Below are 22,572 nucleotides of genomic sequence, written 5' to 3'. Positions count from 1 at the left end.
TTTATCCATATCACTGTACTTTACCAATATTTTAATCTTTCCTTATTGATTTCTAAATAATCAGAATCCCTACAGTGTGGAAGCAGACCATTCAGCCTGTTGAGTCCACACCGATTCTCTAAACAGCATCCCACCCTTTTCCACTCTCCAAACCCATCTCTAACTCTGCATTTCCCATGGCTAACCCACACAGCCTGGACGCTTTGGGCAATTTAACACAGCCAATCCACCTGAACTCACATCTTTGGACTGTGGGAGGGAGCCCACACAGACATGGGGAAAGTGTGTAAACTCCACACAATCAGACAGGGGAGGTGATGGCCTAGTGATATTATCACTGGACTGTTAATCCAGAGACCCAGATAATGTTCTGGGGACCTGGGTTCAAATCCCACCACGGCAGATGGTGGAATTCAAACTCAATAAATAGCTGGAATTAAGAGTTGAATGATGATTGTAAATCCATTGCCGATTGTCAGGGGAATAACCCATCTGGTTCACTAATGTCCTTTAGGGAAGGAAACTGCCATCCTTACCTGGTCTGGCCTACTTGTGACTCCAGACCACAGCAATGTGGTTAACTCAACTGCCCTCTGGGCAATTAGGGATGGGCAATAAATGCTGCCTCATTAGCGATGAATAAAAGGCCCGAGGGTGGAATTGGACTTGGGTCTCTGGGACTGAGGCAACAATGCTATCTACAGTGCCACTGTGCTGCCCCAACCCAACCCACATTAAAACCATGTCCACCATGTAATGCACATATTCAAAACGAACTACCAATTTCAACTTTCATCACTTGATGTGAATACCTGAGAATTCATGGAATAAAGATATGTCTAACCCAAAATATTTCCCATGATGGTCTGACAAGACCATGGAATCCACAACAAATATTGAAAGCCAGTTGCCTTGGAATATCCTTTCAAATCAATCAAGCAAGGGGCACTGAAACTCAGCAAGGTGCCAAGGTCTCTTTTACTCATACTGAGTATACCTCCACACACAGGTGAAAGGTTGCCTACAACAATTCAGCTTGAAATGAAACAAGGAGAACCACCAGAATCCGCAGAGGAGCAAACAAACAGAATCAACAGGAGCCTTGAGGAGAGAGAAAGCAACTTGGGGGAGAAAGAACAAACATACGTTCATGGAAAACTCCAGATATGTAAACTGCTAAATAAGCAGGAAAAAAGTGTTAAACATTCAGACACAGGTCCTTTCATTCTGGCACTCAAGATCTGCAAATGCATTAGCCTTTACCTTCTTGGTCTGTATTAAGTACCTAATTGCTCACTCGATGTTGCATTTTATTGTAATGATACTAGTTATTGGAACTCCAATCTCCTTCACTCGAGAAAACTGGAATTGGCTCCCTTTTAGTTTTGATCTTTTATGCCAAGTTTAAAAAGTGCAAAAGCTATGTGCTAAGATTAAAAATTTTAAAAAACTATTGCAACTGAGAGCAAGTTTAAAAATAAAATGAAGGGAACTGCGGTCACTCCTCACCTGGGTGTATCAGCCACCTACATGTATGTACGCTTGGCCAGGAGACTGGCCCCAGCATAGTACAAGTGGAACCTAACCTCAAAGCAGCTCACTCCAAGTACTGATGGCAAATTCCTATAAATCGAAATCCTTTCTTTCCACACCATGCTCCGAGTGCTGTGTTTAACTCACTAATCTGCTTGGCCCTATGCCAATCAGCTTTGATGTTCCGAGTTTTAATTTGCACCCAAACTCTATGATCTCTTCTGGGAAACCATTCCTGGTTCTATTGGAAATCTGGTTCCTAAATCGATCCTCGGTTGCTGGTTCCCACACGGGCCACCTCCTCGGAAATGAGAAAGCTGTGCTTCCTGCTAAAGTGCGCAAAAGAAAATTAATACTATTTAAATAGTGAAAGACTGCAAGAAGCTGCAGGACAAGGGAATTTTTGGGATCCTCATGCACAAAATCATAAAAAGGTAGCCTTTAAGCTCATCAGGTAATGGGCAAAGCAAATAGAACAGGAGTCTTTACTTCAAAAGGGAATGAAGTATAAAAATGGGAGGGCATTCTTACTAAAACTATATTACTCAGGCCACAGCTGGAACACCTAGCAGTGTTGGGTCTCCTGAGCTAACAAAAACATACAGACACTGGCGGCAGTTGAGAGAAAGTTCACACAAGATTGATCCTGGGTATCGAGGCATTAGGAGTAGGTCGAGCCTGTACTCATTGGAATTTAGAGCAGTGAGAGAAGACGGGATTGAAACATCCAAGATTCTTAGGAATTTGACAGGGTAGATGTGAAGAGGCAATTTCCCCTGAAGGAGTGTCGAGGACCACAAGTCAGAATCTCAGAGTAAGGGCACAGATGAGGAATTTCTTCTCTCCGATATTTGTCAGAGAATAGAATTCTTTAACAGAGGGCCGTAGAGGCTGGGCTGTAAAACATTCAAGGCTGAGACAGACAGATTTTTAAGTCAGGAACAAAAACAAAGTTGCTGGAAAAGCTCAGCAGGTTTGGCAGCATCTGTGCAGAAAAAAGTTAACATTTTGGGTCTGGTGACCCTTCCTCAGAACCGTTCTGAGGAAGGGTCACTGGACCCAAAATGTTAACTGTTTTTCTTTTCCTGCAGAGATGCCACCAGACCTGCTGAGCTTTTCCAGCAACTTGGTTTTTGTTCCTGATTTACAGGATCTGCAGTTCTTTCAGGTTTCTTTTTTAAAGATTTTTAAATCAATAAGGGAATCAAGGGTACGGAGAAAGGCAGAGACAGATAGTAAGAACTGCCGATTCTGGAGTCAGAGATAACAGTGTGGAGCTGGAGGAACGCAGCAGGCCAGGCAGCATCAGAGGAGCAGGAAAGCTGACGTTTCGGGTCAGGACCCTTCTTCAGAAATGGGGGACGGGGAAGAGAAATAAGTAGAGAGAGGAGGGGTGCGGCTGAGGAAGGTAGGTGGGATGGTGATAGGTGAGTGCAGGAAGGGAGTGGTGGGAATTGGTCAGTGAGGTGGGAGCAGCAGATAGGTGGGACAGAAGATGGACAGGTTGTGTCAGGTCAAAGAGGCGGGGACGAGAGGGAGGGTCGGTCATGGGAGGCAGCTGGGGGTGGGGAGATTGAGACTTGACCACCATCTCTTGCATTTCCCACACTTCTGCCCTCACAACCGCTCCCTGCAACAAAGAAAAAACCAGAATCTCCCACATATGGGGAACCAAACAGGTCGTGATGGACTTTGGGGGAGCCTCCTTCAGGGGAAATTACCTCTCCCCATATCTGCCTGACTGCACTTCCTCCCAACCACTGGCCACCTCTAAAGATCTGCCAAATTAAAAGAATAAACTGTCCAGGTAATGTGTTCCCTCCTGAATGTCTACAACTCAGATTCCAGCGCAACAATTTCCAGTGATTGTGCAGTTTATGCAACTTCTGCAGGTAGTTTTCCTTGGACTACTGCATTCCACAGATTCCCACATGCTGCACTGCCCTGCCACTTCTAATCAAATTTAGTTATTTACTGAATTTGTTGATGGCATGCACAGCTAAAGTAATATTAATTGGAACCAAAATAATTAGGGGAGGCACGGTGGCTCAGTGGTTAGCACTGCAGCCCCACAGCACCAGGGACCTGGGTTCGATTCCAGCCTTGGACGACTGTCTGTGTGGAGTTTGCACATTCTCCCAGGGTCTGTGGGTTTCCTGCCGGTACTCAGTTTCCTTCTACAGTCCAGTGATGTGCAGGCTAAGTGGATTGGCTATGCTAAATTGCCCATAATGTTCAGGGGTGTGTAGGTTATAGGGGGATGGGTCTGGGTGCGATGCTCCAAGGATCAGTGTGGACTTGTTGGGCCAAAGGGCCTGTTTCCACACTGTAGGGATTCTACAATTATAGAAATGGTGCTGATTTTTGGGAAAAAAAAACAAGTATCTTTTACCCCCATGTGCACTGAATTAGCTAAAAAAATTCACTACTAAAGAACCCTGTGTACCTGAGCAAGCTGTAGACAATCTCCTGAACCAGCACCCTTTACTGGCCCAGAGGGAGTTTTGCTCATGCAGCGTTTGTTGGACTGTGACATCAAGGGCATTCATTTTCACTACAGCTCTGGAAGTGGGCTATTTTACTTTGTTTTTTTAAAAAAGTGGCTTTGGTCTGAACAAAGTCAGGAGCTGAGTTGGCCAGGCAGAATCCAATCTGAATGAGCAGATTGAGAGAGTGCAAGTACAATCAAGCTGCTCTCGCAATAGATTTTGCCGATGGAAAGTAGACTGATGGTGCAAATGGGCTTTGTCCTGCTTGGCATTAGTGTGCTTTTCTTTAAGGTGATAAGGCTTTGCATATGTTGCCATCTCCTATTGCCCTGCTTGGCCATTGAGAAGGCAGAAGGATCTAACCACACTTTGCTGTGGACCTGGAATCTGCCATGATATTAGATGAATCAGGCATGATCAAATTGATTGGCAGAAAGATTCGATGGGCTGAATGGCCTACTTCTACATTCTTAGGCCAGGCCAGGTAAGGATAGCAGATGTCCTTCGCTCCATACTAGTGAACCAACTGGAAAGTTAGAACATTTGCTAACAGCTTCATGATATAGCTGTCAGCTCCTGATTTTCCTCATTGAACTGAAATTTCACCAGTTTCCCCATAGTGGGGTTTGAACCCAATTTCCCACACCATGAGCCTGCAGCTTGGGATTACTAGCCCAGGGACATCAATGCACAGTCATCCCCACACAAAGGGCTTTGCACTGACACTTATCTGGGGTACTGATGTCAAGGCCTGAAGAGTAACACAGCCCACTATAATGCAAGGCCTGGGACTGACCTCTAACCCACATTCTATCTGCACTATAACTGCAGTGGCAGCAGAGGGACAAAGTGTAGCAATGCTACAACTTATTAGCAAGGCAAAACTTCAACACCAACATTCTTGCAAGTGAGGTTAAGTGAACTATTATGTGTAAGAATATCAGATAAGAGAGACAGCAACACACACCTCCCATGAATAAATCAAACAAGACCACAACACCTAGTTATAGGAAAGATATTATTAAGCTGGAGAGGGTTCAGAAGAGATTTACCAGGATGCTGCTGGGAATGGAGGGTTCAAGTTACAAAGAAAGGCTGGATAGTCTGGGACATTTTTCACTGGAGCATAGAAGGTTGATAGGCGACCTTATAAAATCATGAGGGGTATAGATAAAAAAGGTTAATAGTAGTATCTATTCCCTAGGATGTGGAATCAAGACTGGTGGTGAGGCACATATTTAAAAAAGGAGGGAAAAACCTTTTAAAAACATGAGGGGCAATTCTGTTTTCCCTCTAAAAAGGGTAGCTCATGTGTGGAATTAACTTCCAGAGGAAGTGGTGGATTTGGGCACAGTTACAACTTTGAGAAGACATTTGGATAAGTGAATGAATAGAAAATGTTTGGTGGAATGTGGGCCAGGAGCAGGCAGGTGGGACTAGTTTAATTTGTGATTGTGTACAGCATGGACTAGTTGGACCGAAGGGTATTTCTCCACGCTGTAAGACTAACCTATGCCCAGCAATCAAAATACCCAATTTCTGCAAAGTTAACACTAAAAAGAGAGAGTTCAACAACATGCTTGAAGTGAGCTGGAGGAAGAGAGGGGACAGTGTTTATGGACAAGGTTCCAATACAAGGAGTCATGTTGATAATAACTAGACAAAAAAAGCCAGATGAAACACTCCTAATAGAAACAAATAAAGGAAAAGGAGCACAAATCTAAACAATAAACAGATTTGTTAAGAAAATACAGAACTGCAGCACACCAGAGTTGACTGTTCAATGGAACATTCCACTTCCTGATCTTCTTACATTTTATCTTCACTTAAATCCAGCCTTCTGGAATTTTCAAAAGAGCTTATTCAACTGGAAGAATCTGACCATGTGTCTTCCAATATCTCTAATAGTTGAGAACGATGTTCGACATAAAATGCAAGACTTTCAGTTCCAACAGTCTCTTTCTTCCTTGTCATTTGCATTTATTGTGACAGAGTCACATGAATAAACCATTAAGTAAACTATTATTCACTTAAAAGCTTTAAAAAAAAAGGAAAGAATGCTACATCAAGGGGCCATATGGCCCAGGACAACACAAGTCAAGTTGTCCAAATATTCTTTCCTCATAGGCCTCATTTCTTTTTTATTCAATCAATCATTTATCTAGGTACCATCGGAGGTATTATTTAAAAATCAACCTGTTCAGAGATGTTATTGCACAGCTCTGAAGTAGGTGGGTCATGGACCCAGGCCACCTTGCTCAGAGCTAGCGCATCCATCACCTTTTCAGGTAATGCATCCCAGGTTATAATAATTTCACCACAATTTTGTTTTTCTGCGTATAATTTCAGCTCACAACTCACTCTAAAGAAGTTCCTGACATTGCAAAAGAAAACAGACTTTAAATATTCAGCAGGTCTGGTAGTATCTGTGGAGACAAACAGAATTGACATTTTAGATCAATACTCATATCGGACATTTTGCCTTAGTGCCACTTTGTGGTTCTTCTGCCAATCACATTGTTCAAATCTTCCAGGTGCCAGAAGATCAGAGCTCCAATATAGAATTGAAGATGTGGGTCGTGACCCTGAAGCAGCCCTGATGGAAGTTGCCTGGAATGTTTCCACGATGAAGAATTCTATGGCTCCCCAGGATCTTTTGGGAAAGTCTCTAACTGAGAGATCATGTCAGAGCTTGGATATTTCTGCAGACAACTGAAAAGTTCCCCAGGAAGTGTCAGATTGAGTAAAGTCTCAGTTTATGCCTTGGTAACTTCTCAACTGACCACCCCTAGCTCTGACCACATCCTAACTCGATTGTCACCCCCAGTGCTATCGTTGCCACTTGATCAGCTCTATCAAATCTTCCCTTAATCTGCACCACTGTAAAAAAGGAGAGCAACTCTAACTTCTTCAATGTCTCCCTGTAACAGGCTTGCTGTAGGCCTGGTTCCATCTAGCAAATCTTAGCATCCCTTTCTGATGTATGTTCATTTTACAAAGAAGTGAAAAGGATAAACACCAATATTCCAGCTGAGGTTGTAGCAGAGCCTTAGCAAAAAGATTTGCCACTGCAACCCACACCAAGAATCTCATTATGCTTTTAAGTAAAAGCCTTCTCAACTTGGCTTAAGATTTTTGTACATATACCATCAAGAGCCTGTTTCTGTAATGCTTTAGAATAATAGAATCCCTACAGTGGGGAAGCAGGCCATTTGGCCATTCAAAGTCTGTACCAACCCTCCAAAGAGCATCCCACCCAGACCCAGCCCCTTACCCTATCCCTGATAACCCACATTTATATGGTTAATCCACCTAGCCTACACATCTCTGGATATCATGAACAATTTAGCATGGCCAATCCACCTACATCTCGAATGTCTTGCAGTTCTGATACAAGGTCATTGACCTGAAATTTTAAACCCATTTCTCCCTGCACAGATGTTGCCCAATCTGCTGAACATTTCCAAAAGCTACTTTCATGACTGATTACACTGCTGAGAGTTTGCAAACTTCATCAGGTGAAAGGGCATGCACACAAAAAGTGTTCCTTTTACACTGATCTGCTGTGTATTGAACCTCACTGCTATTTCACAACTCCCAATTTGCAAGTTTATGTTTAGATAATTGATAATGGTCTAAAGCAGCATGCAATTTTTCCATTTAAAGTGTAAACAGTAATGTTTACCTCAATGCATGGAGTAATTAAGCAAATATTTTAAACTTAAGTGATGTTATTTAGAACAAAAACCTGTAATGAATGGAGACTTTAAAAGGCTCCTTTACACAAACTTTCGCATTGAATTGCCAAATGCGGGTAACAAGGGAGCTCCGAGGATTTTGACCTATTGACCCTGAAGGGTCAGCAATATATTTCCAAGTCAGGATGGTGATGGAGCTCCCATCTATCTGATGCATGCCCTTCTAAATGGAAGCAGTCATGGGTTTGGAAGGTGCTGACTTTGATGATTTTCTGTAACGTCGATAGTACACACTGACACTATGGAGTGTCAGCAGTGCAAGCAGCAAATACAGACAGGCATAGTGCCAATCAAGTGGGTTGCTTTGTCCTGGCTGGTGTAAATCGTTGAGTATTGTTGAAGCTGCAACCATCTAGGAAAGAGAGGATTATCCATCGACTCCTGACTTGGTCCTGGAGATGGTGGACAGGCTTTGAGAAGTATTCAGGGAGACAGTGGTCTAGTGGTATTATTATTGTTAGACTATTAATCCAGAGACCCAGGTAATGTTCTTGGGAGCCAAGTTAGAATCCTACCACAGCAGATGGTGGAATTTGAATTCAATAAATATCTGGAATTAAAGTCTAGCGATGACCAGGAATCCATTGTCGATTGTTGGAAAAAACCAATGTGGCTCACTAACGTTCTTTAGGGAAGGACATCTACTATCCTTGCTGGGTCTGGCTTACATGCGACTCCAGACTCGGCACAATGGCTCAGCATTACCTCACAACACCAGGGACCCAGGTTCAATTCTAACCTTGGCAACTGTCTAAGAGTTTGCACATTCTCCCTATGTCAGCATTTGTTTCCCCCATATAGTCCAAAGATGCGCAGGCTAGGTGGGTTAGCCTTGGAAAATGCAGGGATTTGGTTGGAGGTAAGTCTAGGTGGGGTGCTCCTCGGAGGGTCAGTGTGGACCTGATGGGCTAAATGGCCTGCTTCCACATTGGAGGGATTCTAATGACTCAACTTGGGGTTGACTTAACTGCCTTCTGAGCAATAAGGGATGCCACTGACACATCCCATATGTGAATTTCAAAAAAAGTCAGGAGTTACTTGCTGTAGGATTCCTAGCCTGACGCACTGGAAGCTACAGTATTTCATGGCAAATCCAGTCAACCCCAGGGTATTGAATGTGAGGAATTCAGTGACAGTAAGTCATTGAAAATCAAAAGGCAATGTTCTAGAATCTCTCTTGTTGGAAGTGGTCATTGCCTGGCAGTTGTGTGTGGCACAAATGTTACTTATCGCTTTTTAACACCAGCCTGGATATTATCCAGATCTTACTGCATTTGGACACTGACTGCTTCAGGACTGAGAATATTGCTGAACATGGTCAACCATCAACAACCATTCCCCACTTCTAACCTTTTGATGGAGGGAAGGTCATTGATGAAACATCTGAAGAGGAGTGGGCCTAGCACACTACCCTGAGGAACCAAACAGCACTTGTGGCACTGTGGTAGAGTCTCTGCCTCTGGAGCAGGAGTTGTGGGACGAAGTCCCACCAGCTCCAAAGGTGTGCAAGAACATCTCAACAGGTTGATTAGAAACCTGTGCTGAGGAACCCCTGCCTAAAAGTCCTGGAGCTGGAACGCCTGACCTCCAACATCCACAAACATGAAGTTTGCTACAATTTGTTGCAATTTCTGGGTTTTAGGGTTCAACACACAAACTCAGTAAAAATGGAATGTAGAGAGTTGCTGCAGTAATCCCACAGGTTCAACAATGGGATTGCTGTGCACACTTAAGCATTTCACACTAGTCAGATAGAGTGTAGTAGTTTCTTTACCACACCTAAAATCATCAAGAACGTTTTAATTCAGTACACCCAAAGAGCATTAGGTTTATTAGACAAAGAAGTTCATTCTGCTCTGAAGTTCTGATGAACCTTCTGAAGGGTCCCAATCCAAAAGTGTCAGCTTTCCACACTTCTGATGCTGCTTGGCCTGCTGTGTTCCTCCAGCTCCACACTGTTCTGCCTCCAGCATCGGCAGTTCTTACTATCCCAAAGACGTTCATTACACTCCCATTGTCAATGGGAGGCACTTCAACCAGATTGTCAGCCTGGACAATTCAGCAAATGTCACAGAGCAGAGTGAGTGATTAATGGACCCTTGTGGATTTTTTTTTCTCCCTACTCCAAGAGAATGAACACAAGGCTGTGAACATCAGTGTGTACTGTAAACAGATGTAATTTGCAATGTAAAGGAGCAAAGTATCCCAGAGTATTGATTGTATTTAATCACATTGTCCCATGAACTGATACATTAGCATTGCACTGCATTCAAAGTCTGACAGGGTTTGTTAAAGTTTTCAAAAGAATAAAGTCTATTAAAAACCCTCAAACCAACAGCTTGCAAATCAGCAAACTTGAAAAAAAATTCACTTTGTAGCACGAGTAAAATTTATTCAGTGACAACTGTGCATCAGGACACAAGTTCAAAACAGAAACAAAAAAAATTTTGCTGGAAACACTCACTTTTTCAAGTTCTGATGAAACTTTTGAAACACAAACTGTTTCTCTTAACACAGCTGCTGCCTGCCTGCCCTGCTGAGGATTTTCAGCAGCTTTTACTGCAGCATCCACTAGGTCTTGCTTTTGGACCAGAAGGACTCTGCTATGCTTCTTTCAGTTCGTCTCAGATTCTTTTACTTTCACTTTGAACAAACAGACCAAGCCTAAAGTCTTAGCTTAAAAAAATGGGTACCTCCATGTTTTTAAATTTACACTCCTGCCTGTCCTTGGTAACCTTTGGATCCATTGCTAGTCAAGAATCTACCGCCATCCCACTACAACAAAGAACATGCTGGGTGAAATGTACTTTATTTTTTTTGAAAAAAGGGAGCAGTAAAGATTTACAAAAGGATGTTGCCAGGGTTGGAGGGTTTGATCTATAGGGAGAGGCTGTACATAGTCTGAGCAAAGAAAAAAGTGTGCTAAACACCTCCTCAAAATCACCTTATATGCGGGCTGCAAACTTCAAGAATTATGTACCTGAAACCCTAGGTTTCTCTGTTCTACAATACTACCCAAAGCCCTACCATTAACTGTACTAGTCCTGTCCTTTATTTTATCAAAGTGTAATATTTTGCATTGAACCAAATTAACCTCCAGCTGCCACTCCTCAGCCCACTGACCCAATCGATCAAGATCAAACTAAACCAAATCAACTAAATTCAAAATTATCCACTTAACTCAACACGAACCAAGTTTATGCTGAATAAAACTTAGACCAGCAACTAAAGTCTGTTTTGTACTTCCTACAATTAATAAATTCTGCAACTGACAAAACACCATGGCCAATGCAAATTTTTTTTATATAAAACAAAACAAGCTTTGAGTTCTTGTTATATTGCAAAAGCACTGACCTGTTAATTACCTGATATTTTAAACTGCAAACATTGTTCAGTCTGAAGCTTCCCAATTGTTCTTTGATATTGATAACAATTCTTTGAATTATTCTTCACTGACTGAAGTTGAACGTTTGGTTTTGCTAATTCAGTTTTGTTTTACACCTTTTATCATTGTAAAACAATTGAATTGGTCAGAAACCACACTGAACTGCTGCAAAAAAACACCACACTGTTTACTGAATCAGTAACTGCAAAGGGAGTTACTCAAAACACCTTTTCTAACAGTTTCCAGCAAGCCAATTTTAAAAAAAGCTACAGTTAGCAGAATCAGGAACTCTCATGTAAACCACTTGATTTCAAAGCTCAATTTTAACACTTCCTTATGTTTTTGCCTGCTTGCTTCCTACTTCTGTGATGTTTCCTGGTGTGTGAGGGATCATCTCAGTTACAAGATGGTGAATAAGGGGCCTGTTCCCATGTCTCCATTTCTCTGTGAATTTGCAGGGCTGGGCTGTGGTAACATTTGTAACATTGCTCCTCACTCTTGGTTACAGGACAGGAGAATGAGACAGTTTAAAGTTCTGGTTTGATCTGTCTCTGATGGTAAGTCACAAGAGGTCATAAGCTTGCCAACTGGGATATGGTGATCAAAAGTATTCAGCAATACCACGATGTGGCATTAGGCTTGTAAACCTCAAATTTTTTTTTCCGACATGGACTCCAAGTGCTCTCTGATCCTGCATCCCATTTAAAGTTGTATTTTGCAGTTTATCAGCTGTCAATATTTGAGAATTATTGCACTAAAGAATATTAATAGCTGATGTAAAGAAAACCTTAACTTTATTTAACAAATACGACAACATCTTACTGAGGCCCCATCTTGCCACAAGAACAAGATCTGTGACGCTGTCACAGCTTGCGATATATACTGTTTCACTAGAATATTAGCCAGACTTATCACTCTCTTCATACTCCCCACCAAATATATTACTTCATATGTCATTGCATTAAATATCCTGTCGTCTGTTTGTCAATTTCACCACACGTGCCTTTGATGTCCAAAGATTTGATCTTTCCACCTCAGTTTGCTGCATTTACTAGCTTCATGTCAAATGTGAACTCAAACGATCCCTTTCACAAAATTCTGGGTCATTAGTACGTATGAAAAAAATAAAATCATTAGTCGCCCTCATACTGAGCCGTGGGGAATACCAGTGCACGCTAGAATGGAAACAACCACTCACCCCTGTTGTTTTCTGTCCTTTAGTCAATTTTGTATTCAGACTGCCACTGCCTCTCATCCCACATGCTTCAATTCACAAACTAAATTTATCACAGTAATTTGTCAAATATCTTTGGAAAGTTCAAATAAGCATCATCTGCACTACACTCATCAACTCTTTCCATTCCTTTAAAGAGAACAGAAACAAGTTACTCAAATATTATTTTGCTTTCCAAATCAATGCTGACTTTCTTTAATTCAGGCCACAATTTACCAAATGGCATTTAGTTTTATTCTGGAACATTTGTGTTTCAAAAGAAACACAGTGATCAGTTTATCCTTCCCATTTTAGGCAATGGTCTAAGATCTGCACAGGTACAAGTTACTATAGGTGTGGAACAGTATCCTCAACTGCAGATGCTTTTTTAGAAGATGGGGAGGCAGTGGCCTAGTGGTACTGTTGCTGGACTCTTCATTCACAGGCCCTGGCAATGTTCTGTGGGTCCAGGTTTAAATCCTGCCATGGCAGATGGTTGAATTTGAATTCAATAAAAATCTGGAATAAAGAAAGAGAGTCTAATGATAACCATAAATCCATTGTTGACTGTTGGGGAAAACCCAACTGGTTCACTGACTTCTTTAAGGGAAGGAAACTGCCATCCTTACCTGGTGTGGCCTACATGTAACTCCAGACCCACAGCACTGTGGCTGCCTCTTAACCACCTTCTGGGATGGACAATAAATGTGGGCATAGCCAGCAACTCCCTCATCCTGTGATTAAGTGAAAAATGATGAGGAGCAAGACGATATGCACTTAAGATTTTAAATGGATTCCAATTTTGTTTTTCTCCACAAGTTAATTATTTTCTCATGAGATAAAAAAAAGACTTCAGAGTGGGCCATTTAGCCCATTCTGTTGTTCAATTTCTCATCTATATATTATATCTCAGTGACGCCATTCAAAAGCAGTTTTCACATCTATACTGATGACATTCACCTTAGCACCAGTCTCCAGCATCCTAGCTGTTGGGAAAAATAAAAAAAGTTGCGTATTGATTATCTAGTACTGGATGTGAAGTTTTCTTTAACTAAAGATCAGCAAGCCTGAAGAGTCCTTTAAGGTTTTGGAGTAGATTTGTAGCTCGGATGGTGGGTGTTGAGGTTGGTTGGCTCGCCGAGCTGGTTTCTTGTTTCACAGACATTGTTACCATGCTGGGTAACATCCTCAGTGCAGCACTTAGTCCTTGTGGAAAACCTCATTACCTAGCCATTGTCCTCATGTTGGCATGTGAGGGGAATGGAGCCAAACTATTCAGAATATCAGTGTGATATTTCACTTAAAATCAGTTTCCAGACACACCTCCACATTAAGACTGCCTCTTTCTACTTCCAACAACATCACCTGGCTCTGCACTTTCTTCAGCTCATCTATTGCTGAAACTCTCACCCATATCTTCATTACCTCCATTGAAGTTTGACCAGAAACTGAGCTGGTTGCACTACTTAAAACAATATGGCTATCAGAGCAGGACAAATGTTAGGAGCATTCCCTATTTCCAGAAAGGCTGTCCTCCATTTACAAGATACAAGCCAGGAATGAGATGGAATACTCTCCACCTAAATGGATGGTTGCACCTCCAAAACTACCATCCAGGCCAAAGCATTCCACTCCATTGACATCCCATCCTCAACATTTACTCTCTCCACCAATGCTGAGTAGTATGAGCCATCTATATGAAGCATTGCAGAAATTCACCATGGCTGCTTAGATAGCCCCTTCCAAACCTGTAACCTCCATCATCCAGAAGGACAAGGGCAGCAGATGCATGGACACACCTGTACTTGCAAGATCTCTCCAAGCCACACAATATCCTGACTTGGAAATAGATCACTATTGCTCACTGCCACTTGATCAAACTGCAAGAAGTCCCTTCTGAACAACATGCTGGTGTACCCACACAAAAAAAGGGTTCAGTGGCTAAAGGTGGCTGATCACCAGCACCTTTAAGGGCAATTAAGTTTGGGCAATAAGTGCTGGCTACTCATTTTCCATGATCAAATCACAGACAGACTTCACTATTCTAATACGCTCCAGACAGGCCTCACAATTTCTACTCTTCGCAAATCAAAGATTTGCTGTTGTGTCCTCACTCCAGACAGGTTCTTTCTACGCACTATCCCTGTGCTTGTTGACCTATTTTGGCTTTAGTGCAACACCTCAGTTTTAATCATTCTTCTCCTGGTCATCAATGCTCTATGTGGCTTGCCTCTCCCAATCAAAGTAATCTCCTCTAGCTACACAACACCCTGGAGATATGAGCTCCACTACAGCATCCTCAAAATTAAAATTGTTTCACCATCAATAACTACACTTTCAGCAGCCTAAAAGCCCTAAAAAACGCTCTGAAATTCCCTTGCTAAATTTCATCACCTGTGTCTCATTCTTCCCTTAAGGCTCTCCTGAAAAAGCAACTTTTGTCTTCAAGTCCTAATCTCTCACGTGGTTGGTGACCAACCTCGCTTCATAATGCTCCTGTGAAACACACTGGCAGATTTTATTACATTATAGGAAATGCTTTAGAGAAGCAAGTTGCTATCTTTTATAGCTGATCAGAAATTCAACACCTTGTACTTATTTTTGTTCCATACCCCTTGCTACTCAGCTGACAAAGGCTATCAGTAATCAGTCTTGCAGTTAAAGTTTATTAACTTGGTGACAATAAACAACCTAATTCTCTTTCCCCCCACCCTCTACAAAGAGAAATATTTAAAGTGAGAAAAGAATTAGTAGCTCGTTTCTTTATAGCACCTTTTACAATCTCTACAACCAAACCAGAACCTTCCCAACTAATGGCTTTCATTTGTAACATAAGCACAATAGTAAAAAAGGTTGAGGTTCACAGATAAGAAGTTACACAATATTAAAAACAAACACAGCATTACCTTTTTGTTTTGATTCAAAAATCTCAACTACGTTCTAATGTCTCCAAACATTGAGCATATTTTACAGCTTCCCACTATTTTGTCCATAGGGCAAAAGTGGTGTCTTTGCATTCTGTTGTTTATTCTGTTTCTAAAGATTCCCCTTTGAAAGCAAGAGGTAACACATACAGAGGAAGTGGACAAAACAGAATGGGATATTGAGAAAATAATTTAAAAGTCAGACTTCTGTCATGGGTGCTTTCCATTCTAAAAAGGTCTGGATTAAATGTGCATTTCACATCATAATTCTTTAGTTAGTGAGTCAAGGACATATGAGAGAGAGTGTTTTTCTTGATTTACCTTCACAAGTATTGAATATTTCTTGGAGAATTGTTCTTAACATTTTCATTCTAGTGACAAAACAGGTTTCCATAATGCCACTTAACCACCAAAGCCTGTTGTAACTGATTTATTCTTGGGAAACCCACACACTTTCATTGCCTTCCTTGTTCAATGCAGAACAGAATATTTTAACTGCAGCTTGATCAATGATTTATACAACATTAAACAGTGGCTTTGACATTTATAAAGTCAGTGATCCCAGATGCCTTTTCCTCCATAGCTTTATCATTTTGTCCCAGTTTAGTAAAGATTTATATTTTCAACCTTTTAAGCATGTCTGTTACCCACTCATTTAAAGACTAATGATTTAGTGTGTACCATTTTCCAGCAGAGTATCTTTACATGATGCCACAATCAACAAGACAGAACCTGAATGCAAGAATTACAATAGGTACCGCAGTACTGAAGAATCCAGAATATTTATTACAACTCTCTTTTATAGAAATATTACAAGCATGGTCGAGAGAAACTGGGTCCTTATTCGGGTATTCAGTTACAAACCATAAACATGCTTCCATTAACGTATTATGCTTCAGGGAGCCCAAGTCATGTGGTCCAAATCTGGAGTCTTTATATAGCATGTGACCTGGCAGTATAATGATCAAATCACAAGCACACCACAAAAAGTTTTACCAAAATGCCAATTGAGAGAGAAACAAACATTATTCAGGTTATGTTAGTGTCTGGACTGGTACAATCCAAAGTTGAATGAATGAGAGCTAGTTTTTCCCCAAAGGGCCTTCAACTCTTGTAAGATTACAATTCAGGGCAGTCAACATGTGCTAATCCTCAATTGGCAGCACTATTTCCCATAAATCTAAATTCACCAATACCAAAGCAATCCACATCAAAATGCAGCAAGGCCTAGACAGTATCCAGGTTTTGGCTGAAAAGTGGCAAGTTAACATTTGCACCACACAAGTGCCAGGCAATGACCATCTCCACTAAGAGAGAATCCAACCATCACCTCTGGACATTCATCAGTATTGCCATCACCAAATCCCCTACTTTCAACATTCTCAGGATTAGCATTGAGAAGAAACTGAATTACCATACAAATACAATGGCTACAAGAATACTGCATCAAATAACTCCCCAAAGCCTGTCCACCAGCTACAAGGCACAAGTCAGGAGTGTGATGAAATACTCCCCACTTGCCTGGAGGAGTTCAGCTCAAACAACACTCGTGGAAGCTTGACACCATGCAGAACAAAGCAACCCACTCGACTGTCACCAGATCCCTCCACTACCAGTGCTAAGTAGCAGCAGTGTGCAGAAATTCACTAAAGCACCTTCCAAACCCATGACAACTTCCATCAAGGAGGACAAGCAGCAGATACATGGGAACATCACCACCCGCAAGTTCCCCTCCCCCTCTTTCAGCGTCGCTGGGTCAAAATCCTGGAACTCCATCCCTACCAGCAGTGATGATCCACCTTCAGCATATGGACTATAGCAGTTCAGAAAGGCAGCTGACCACCACCTTGCAGAGCAATAAATGCTGCCCCAATCTGTGACACCCACATCTCATGAGTGAATCAGAGGGGAAAAAAATCAGAAGCTTGCATTCTGCTGTCTCATTTTAGGGCTGGAAGGAAAAAGAAACCAAGGGCTGACACCCTACAGCAATACTATTAGATACACTGCTTTTTTGATGTTAAACAAAGTGTCTGTTTGCCCTGTCAGGGATGAAAATAAATCCCATGAGAATTGTTTGAAGAGCAGAGCAGCTCTCCCTAGCACTCTAGCCAATATTTATTATTAAGCATCATATTAAAAAAATTTATCTGGAAACTCATTGTTTGTGGGAGCATGCTGTACACAAATTGAGTGTCATGTTCCCTACAATACAACCATAGCTATGCAAAACAAATACCTCAGTGACTATGCAACTTGGGACACTGGTTTTGAAAGATGCTGTATTTTTTTTGCATTTATATGTGCATCATCATATAGACTGCAGCAATTCAAAGATCTACCAGCACCACTTTCTGAAGGCTAATACAGATGGGCACTAAGCATTGGCCTAGCCAGCGACGCTCAATGAAGAATCAGGCAATGATGAAACAGTCCAGACAGAGTAAAAAGAGGGATATTTTCCTGTCAGTACATGTTGGTGCTGATTGCAGCTCAAAGCTTCAAAAGCCCATCCCTAACAGGACGAATAGGACAGGAGACCCACATGATCTGACGTGTACGGCTCTTTGAGACCGCAAAGAAATTACCGCTATTCCCATAGCAACTATTTCCTACATGACTATCTCTCCAACTTCCTCTTGAAAGGAATTATTTACGCTTCATCCACTAGCCTTAATTAGGGAGCATTTTAAATCAAATTATCTGGCAGCAGTTCTTTCCCTCCCTCATGTCGCTGTGGCTCTTTCAGCCACCACCTTAAATCTGTGCCTTTGTTAACAAGAAACAGTTTTCAGCGACTAGGAGATAGTAAGGACTGCAGATGTTGGAAAGCAGAGCCGAGAAAATGTAGAGCTGGAGGAGCACAGCAGGTCAGACAGCAGAGGAGCAGGAAAGTCAATGTTTCAGGTCAGGACCCTTCATCGGGACTGGGGAGTTGGGAGGGTGGTGGGGAGCTCAGAAATAAATAGAGAGGGGGATCGGGGCTGGGAGAGGATAGGTGGGATGGTGATAGGTGGATGTAGGTAGGGGGTTGTAAAGATTGGTCAGTTGGAAGAGTGGGGTGGATAGGTGAGAAGGAAGATGGACATGATGTGTCAGGTCAAGGAGGTGGGAATGGCAGGGAGGACTGGACATGGGATGAGGCCGGTGGGGGGGTGCGAGTGGAGAGAGTTTGAAGCTGGTGAATTCTATTTTGATGCCATTGGGTTGTAGACTCCCAAAGCAGAACATAAAAGGTGTAGTTCTTCCAGTTTATGTGTGGCCTCATTGTGACTTGAGGCGGCCCAGGATGGACATGTCATGAAGCGGGGTGGGGGTGGCAGTGCCAGGCAACCAGAAGGTGGTGTTGATTAAAGTTCAGCAAAAAAAATAAAAAAAAAAAAAAAAAAAGTCAGTCAGTCTGTGCTTGTTCTCTCCAAAGTAGAGGAGACCACGTCGGGAGCAACAGATGCAGTCGGCCAGGTTAGAAGGCGTACAGGTGAATCTTTGTTGGATTTGGACAGAGGAGAGAGGGGAGATGTAGCACTTTCTGCTATTGCATGGCAAAGGTGCCTGGTGTGGTGGAAGGGTTGGAGTGGTCTCTACAGAAAGCAGATAGGGGTGGGGAAGGAAATATCTTCTTGGTGGTGGGGTCTGATAGCAGGTGGCAAAGATGGTGGAGGATGATGTGTTGGATTTGGAGATCAATGGGGTTGGAATGAACACCCTTCAGATAAAACTCCCCTTAACCTTCCTGGCTTTGGGGGAGGGGAAAGAACACCAGCTTCTCCAGTTTTATCACTGGAGTCAAAATCAACTTACCCTTCTGGTAAATCTCTTGCTCCCTCTAAGGCTTTGACATCCTTCTGAAATAAAAAGCGTGGCTCCCAGAATTGACCAACACACTTCAGCAGGGGGCTCTGACCATTATTTTGCACAGATTCACATAACCTTCTTGCTTTTGTATTCTAAAAGGCAGAGTTTTGTCAGTGATGTGCTATGTTCAAAGGCAAAACTGCAACTGTATGTCACTTCCACCTTCTGGCTTCTCCCTTTCTCTCTCCTCCTCCCCCACCACAACCCCATGATTAAAATGCTAAAGATCTGCACTGGAAAGCTACAGCTCTATGATGGGAAGTGCTTTTCCAGTGACGAAGCCCATCATCAGCTAGCAACAGTATAGTTGCCGGTGAGCCATAAGAACAAAGGTGTGCTGATGAAATAGAAGCATCAAGGTCAAATTTTCTCATCCAACTCTGCTGCCACTTGGACATATTGAAAGCATAAAAAAAGTGTTGCTTTTACATTTAAACTTCACTTGTAAATATTTCATGTCACATTATATTCTTTGACTAAAGTGAAAGCAATGTGGAAGAAACGTCAAATCTCCATTCTGGTAGGAGAAACAGATGTGTGGAGTATTTCTTAAACGGTAAGAGTTTGGAAAGTGTAAACATACAAAGGGTGTCCTTTTATTAAATCAATGCTGTCACAGCAAGCACAGAACGTTAGCCTTTATTATGGGAGAGTTCAAGTACATAACAGTGAAGACTTGCCTCATGTATAAGAATTTGGTTAAACCGCTCCTTGAGTAGTGCGTACAGCTTTTGACTCCTTGTCTCAGAAAGATATTATTGCCACACAGAGGGAGTCCAATGAAGGTTCACGTCAGCTCTGAAGAAGCCTTGAAATGTTAGCTCACTCTCTTTCCATGGAATGCTACATGACCTGCTGTGATCGCCAGCATTTTGTTTTCAGAAGGTTCACCAGACTGGTTCCCGGGATGGCAGGACTGATATGGAGAGAGATTGGGCAAACCAGACATGTATTCCGTAAAATTTCATGGAATGATTGAAATGTACAAAATAAAGGGATAGACAGGATAGGTGCAGGTAAGATGTCCCCCCTGATTGGGGGAAACCTAAAAATAAGGGGAATACCACTCAGGTCTAAATTGAGGAGGTTTTAAGCTTAGAGGATTAGGAGCTATTGGAATTCTGTATCCCGAGGGCCGTGGAAGCGGTGTCTTCAAGTATGTTTAAAGTAAATATTGATAAATTTCTGATGAGTAATTTATAGGGTTATGGGGATGGTGTAATTAAAAGGATCAAGTGTTTAATCAGCCATGGTCATATTGAATGGTTCGGCAGGTTCAACAGCCTGAATGGCCTACCCGTTCCTAAATTGAATGGCTCAGCTAGTCTCACCCAAACAGCTAAATGTACTGGAACACAATATTTGGCACAAACCGAAGGTTACAGGAGAGAGTCAGTTTCACTGTTTACCACATTCCTGAAAGTCTTGCAACATCTGCAAGTTTTGATTGTTATTACCTGTATATCCAAGTCTAGCTCATTGTGCTTATAAACAGAACATGCATACTCTTGGGCAATTGGCAGAGACTTTGCAGTCAGCTCAAGCTCAATCCTTCACAGAATGTATGCAAAATCCAAAAGGATTTGAAAAGAAAAACTGGAAATTTGAAATAAACCAGAAAATGATGGGAAAGTGAAAAGGAGATTGATCAGTTCCCAAAGAGGTGGTCAACTCCACCTGGTGGGAGTTTGTGGACAAAAGATATGGTTTTTCACTTCAGTTGTCTTTTAATTTTGGGGTACACACAGGATGTCAGTGTTGGAAACAGCAGTCACCTATTGAAAGAAAATACTCCTGGACATAAAAAGGTAAAGTAACTGATTTTCCTCCTCAGATACAGATGCATTTCTGTATTTCCATTACAAACAAACAAACTTTAAAATACAAGTAAAACTTGTAGAGATTTACAAAAATTAATCACTTGTGCAAATATAAAAAGGTAATTAAAAGTGAACCATAAAAGACTGTGGGCCCAAGTATTCACAATATAAATATGCCTTCAAATCATATACAGAGATTACATTTGCAACATGTACAGGACAAATAATACGCTCCCTGAGCTCAGTTTAAACATTAGCTCCTTGATCCTAATTATTTGAAGGTAGTTGGAATTGGCTTCCTTCTTTGCTGTACTAGCCTGCCTCTTTCAAAAGAGTTGGAATATTGCAGGCCAAAGTTTCATCGTATTAAAACTGATAATTAGGCAACTTTTATCTCACGTTTATTAAATATGGTTATATACATATAAACACAAACGTTCTCAGATACCCGAGTTGACACATAGGCTACATATGGCCAGAATAACACACACACACACAGAGCTTTCTAACCTGCACTGATAGAGTCAGCATCTGACCTCCGAGCTCCAGTCCCAACCTTTGCTGGAGACGGCGCCTGCTTGTCGCCCGGTTGCTGACAGGGTTTTTGCAGTCGGATGTGAAAGGTAGAAACGTAACTCATGTTCTTTTCTCGCTCTCTATCTCAGTTGCACCATTGTCGTCCATCCGAACTCTTCAGTGGCTTCATCGCAAGCGTCTGTACCCGCCCTGTGCTCACACACTCCCTCAGCCGGTCAGAGTTCCTCTCGACAGAAAACGAGGCAGCATTTGGATGAGATGCTCGATATGGTATAAACACTACAGCTAACCTCTTTCTAACAGCGCTAGCCCTCGTCCAGGAGAACAGGCAGCAGTGCTGATGCACAGCAAATAGCACTTCCGAGCTGCTTAAATAGTTTCCATGCGACAGCTCCCCCCCCCAATCAAAATCCTGTGTTACCTATAAAAAAAAATCCCCTTTCTTTCCCCCCCAAACATAAGGCCAGCTGTTTAATGTTATGGTTCCAATACAAAGCAAGTGCCTTCCGCCCGTCTAATTTATGTTAATATGTTCCTGTGTTAAGATAAGACTGTTGCGAACAGCCTGTTCAACCAACTTGCCCCAACACGTATGATTCGGTTGTAAAAAAAATGCACACAGTCCAATGTTCTTGTAGGTTGCAAAACGTTCAGTATTTCGGGAGCGACACTTGCTGTGGATTACAATTACACAGCAATAAGAACAAGTGGGTTGCTCCTCCCCCTTTCTCTTGGATAGTCACAGACAAGACATTTTTCAGGCCAGCTAACCCGGGATCAGAAAGTAATGCTAACTTCACGCTTACTATATCCTTCCTTCATGCTCTCAGAGCCTGGCCCACACTTGTAAATCCAATCAGTTGCTTAATTGTAACATTCTGACTGGCTTTCAGACTATTTCTCCAGGTTTGGATATCACCACATTGAGGATGTTCCCTGCAGTCTGAGGCAATTCACAGAATTAGTGCATCACAAAATGAAGCCAATTAGCCCATCGTAACTGTGTTAACTTTCTGAATGGGCCTTTTCTCTCATTATCATTCCATGGCAAGTTTTTA

At 42.0% G+C, this 22,572-nt stretch overlaps 1 protein-coding gene across 3 annotated transcripts in view; it reads right to left on the bottom strand.

Annotated features, from left to right (window-relative positions):
• LOC109910570 (myosin light chain kinase, smooth muscle-like) overlaps positions 1-22,270 on the bottom strand; it is a 76,967-nt gene extending 54,697 nt beyond the window's left edge. For 2 of the 3 annotated variants that reach the window (XM_020509781.2, XM_048614711.1), the window contains exon 1: positions 21,488-22,269. In XM_020509781.2, the coding sequence (XP_020365370.2) occupies positions 21,488-21,617 (130 nt within the window). In that variant the 5' untranslated portion in view covers positions 21,618-22,269. Of the gene's footprint in view, positions 1-21,487 lie in introns of all 3 variants that reach the window. The other variant, XM_020509784.2, reaches the window with a different exon arrangement.
• Between the last annotated feature and the right edge of the window lie 302 nt (positions 22,271-22,572).

Source organism: Rhincodon typus, chromosome 30, assembly GCF_021869965.1.
Source record: "Rhincodon typus isolate 14 chromosome 30, sRhiTyp1.1, whole genome shotgun sequence".
In the NCBI taxonomy this organism is placed as follows: domain Eukaryota; kingdom Metazoa; phylum Chordata; class Chondrichthyes; order Orectolobiformes; family Rhincodontidae; genus Rhincodon; species Rhincodon typus.
The sequence above is the reverse complement of the archived record's forward strand: the minus strand, read 5'-3'. Positions and strand labels throughout refer to the sequence as shown.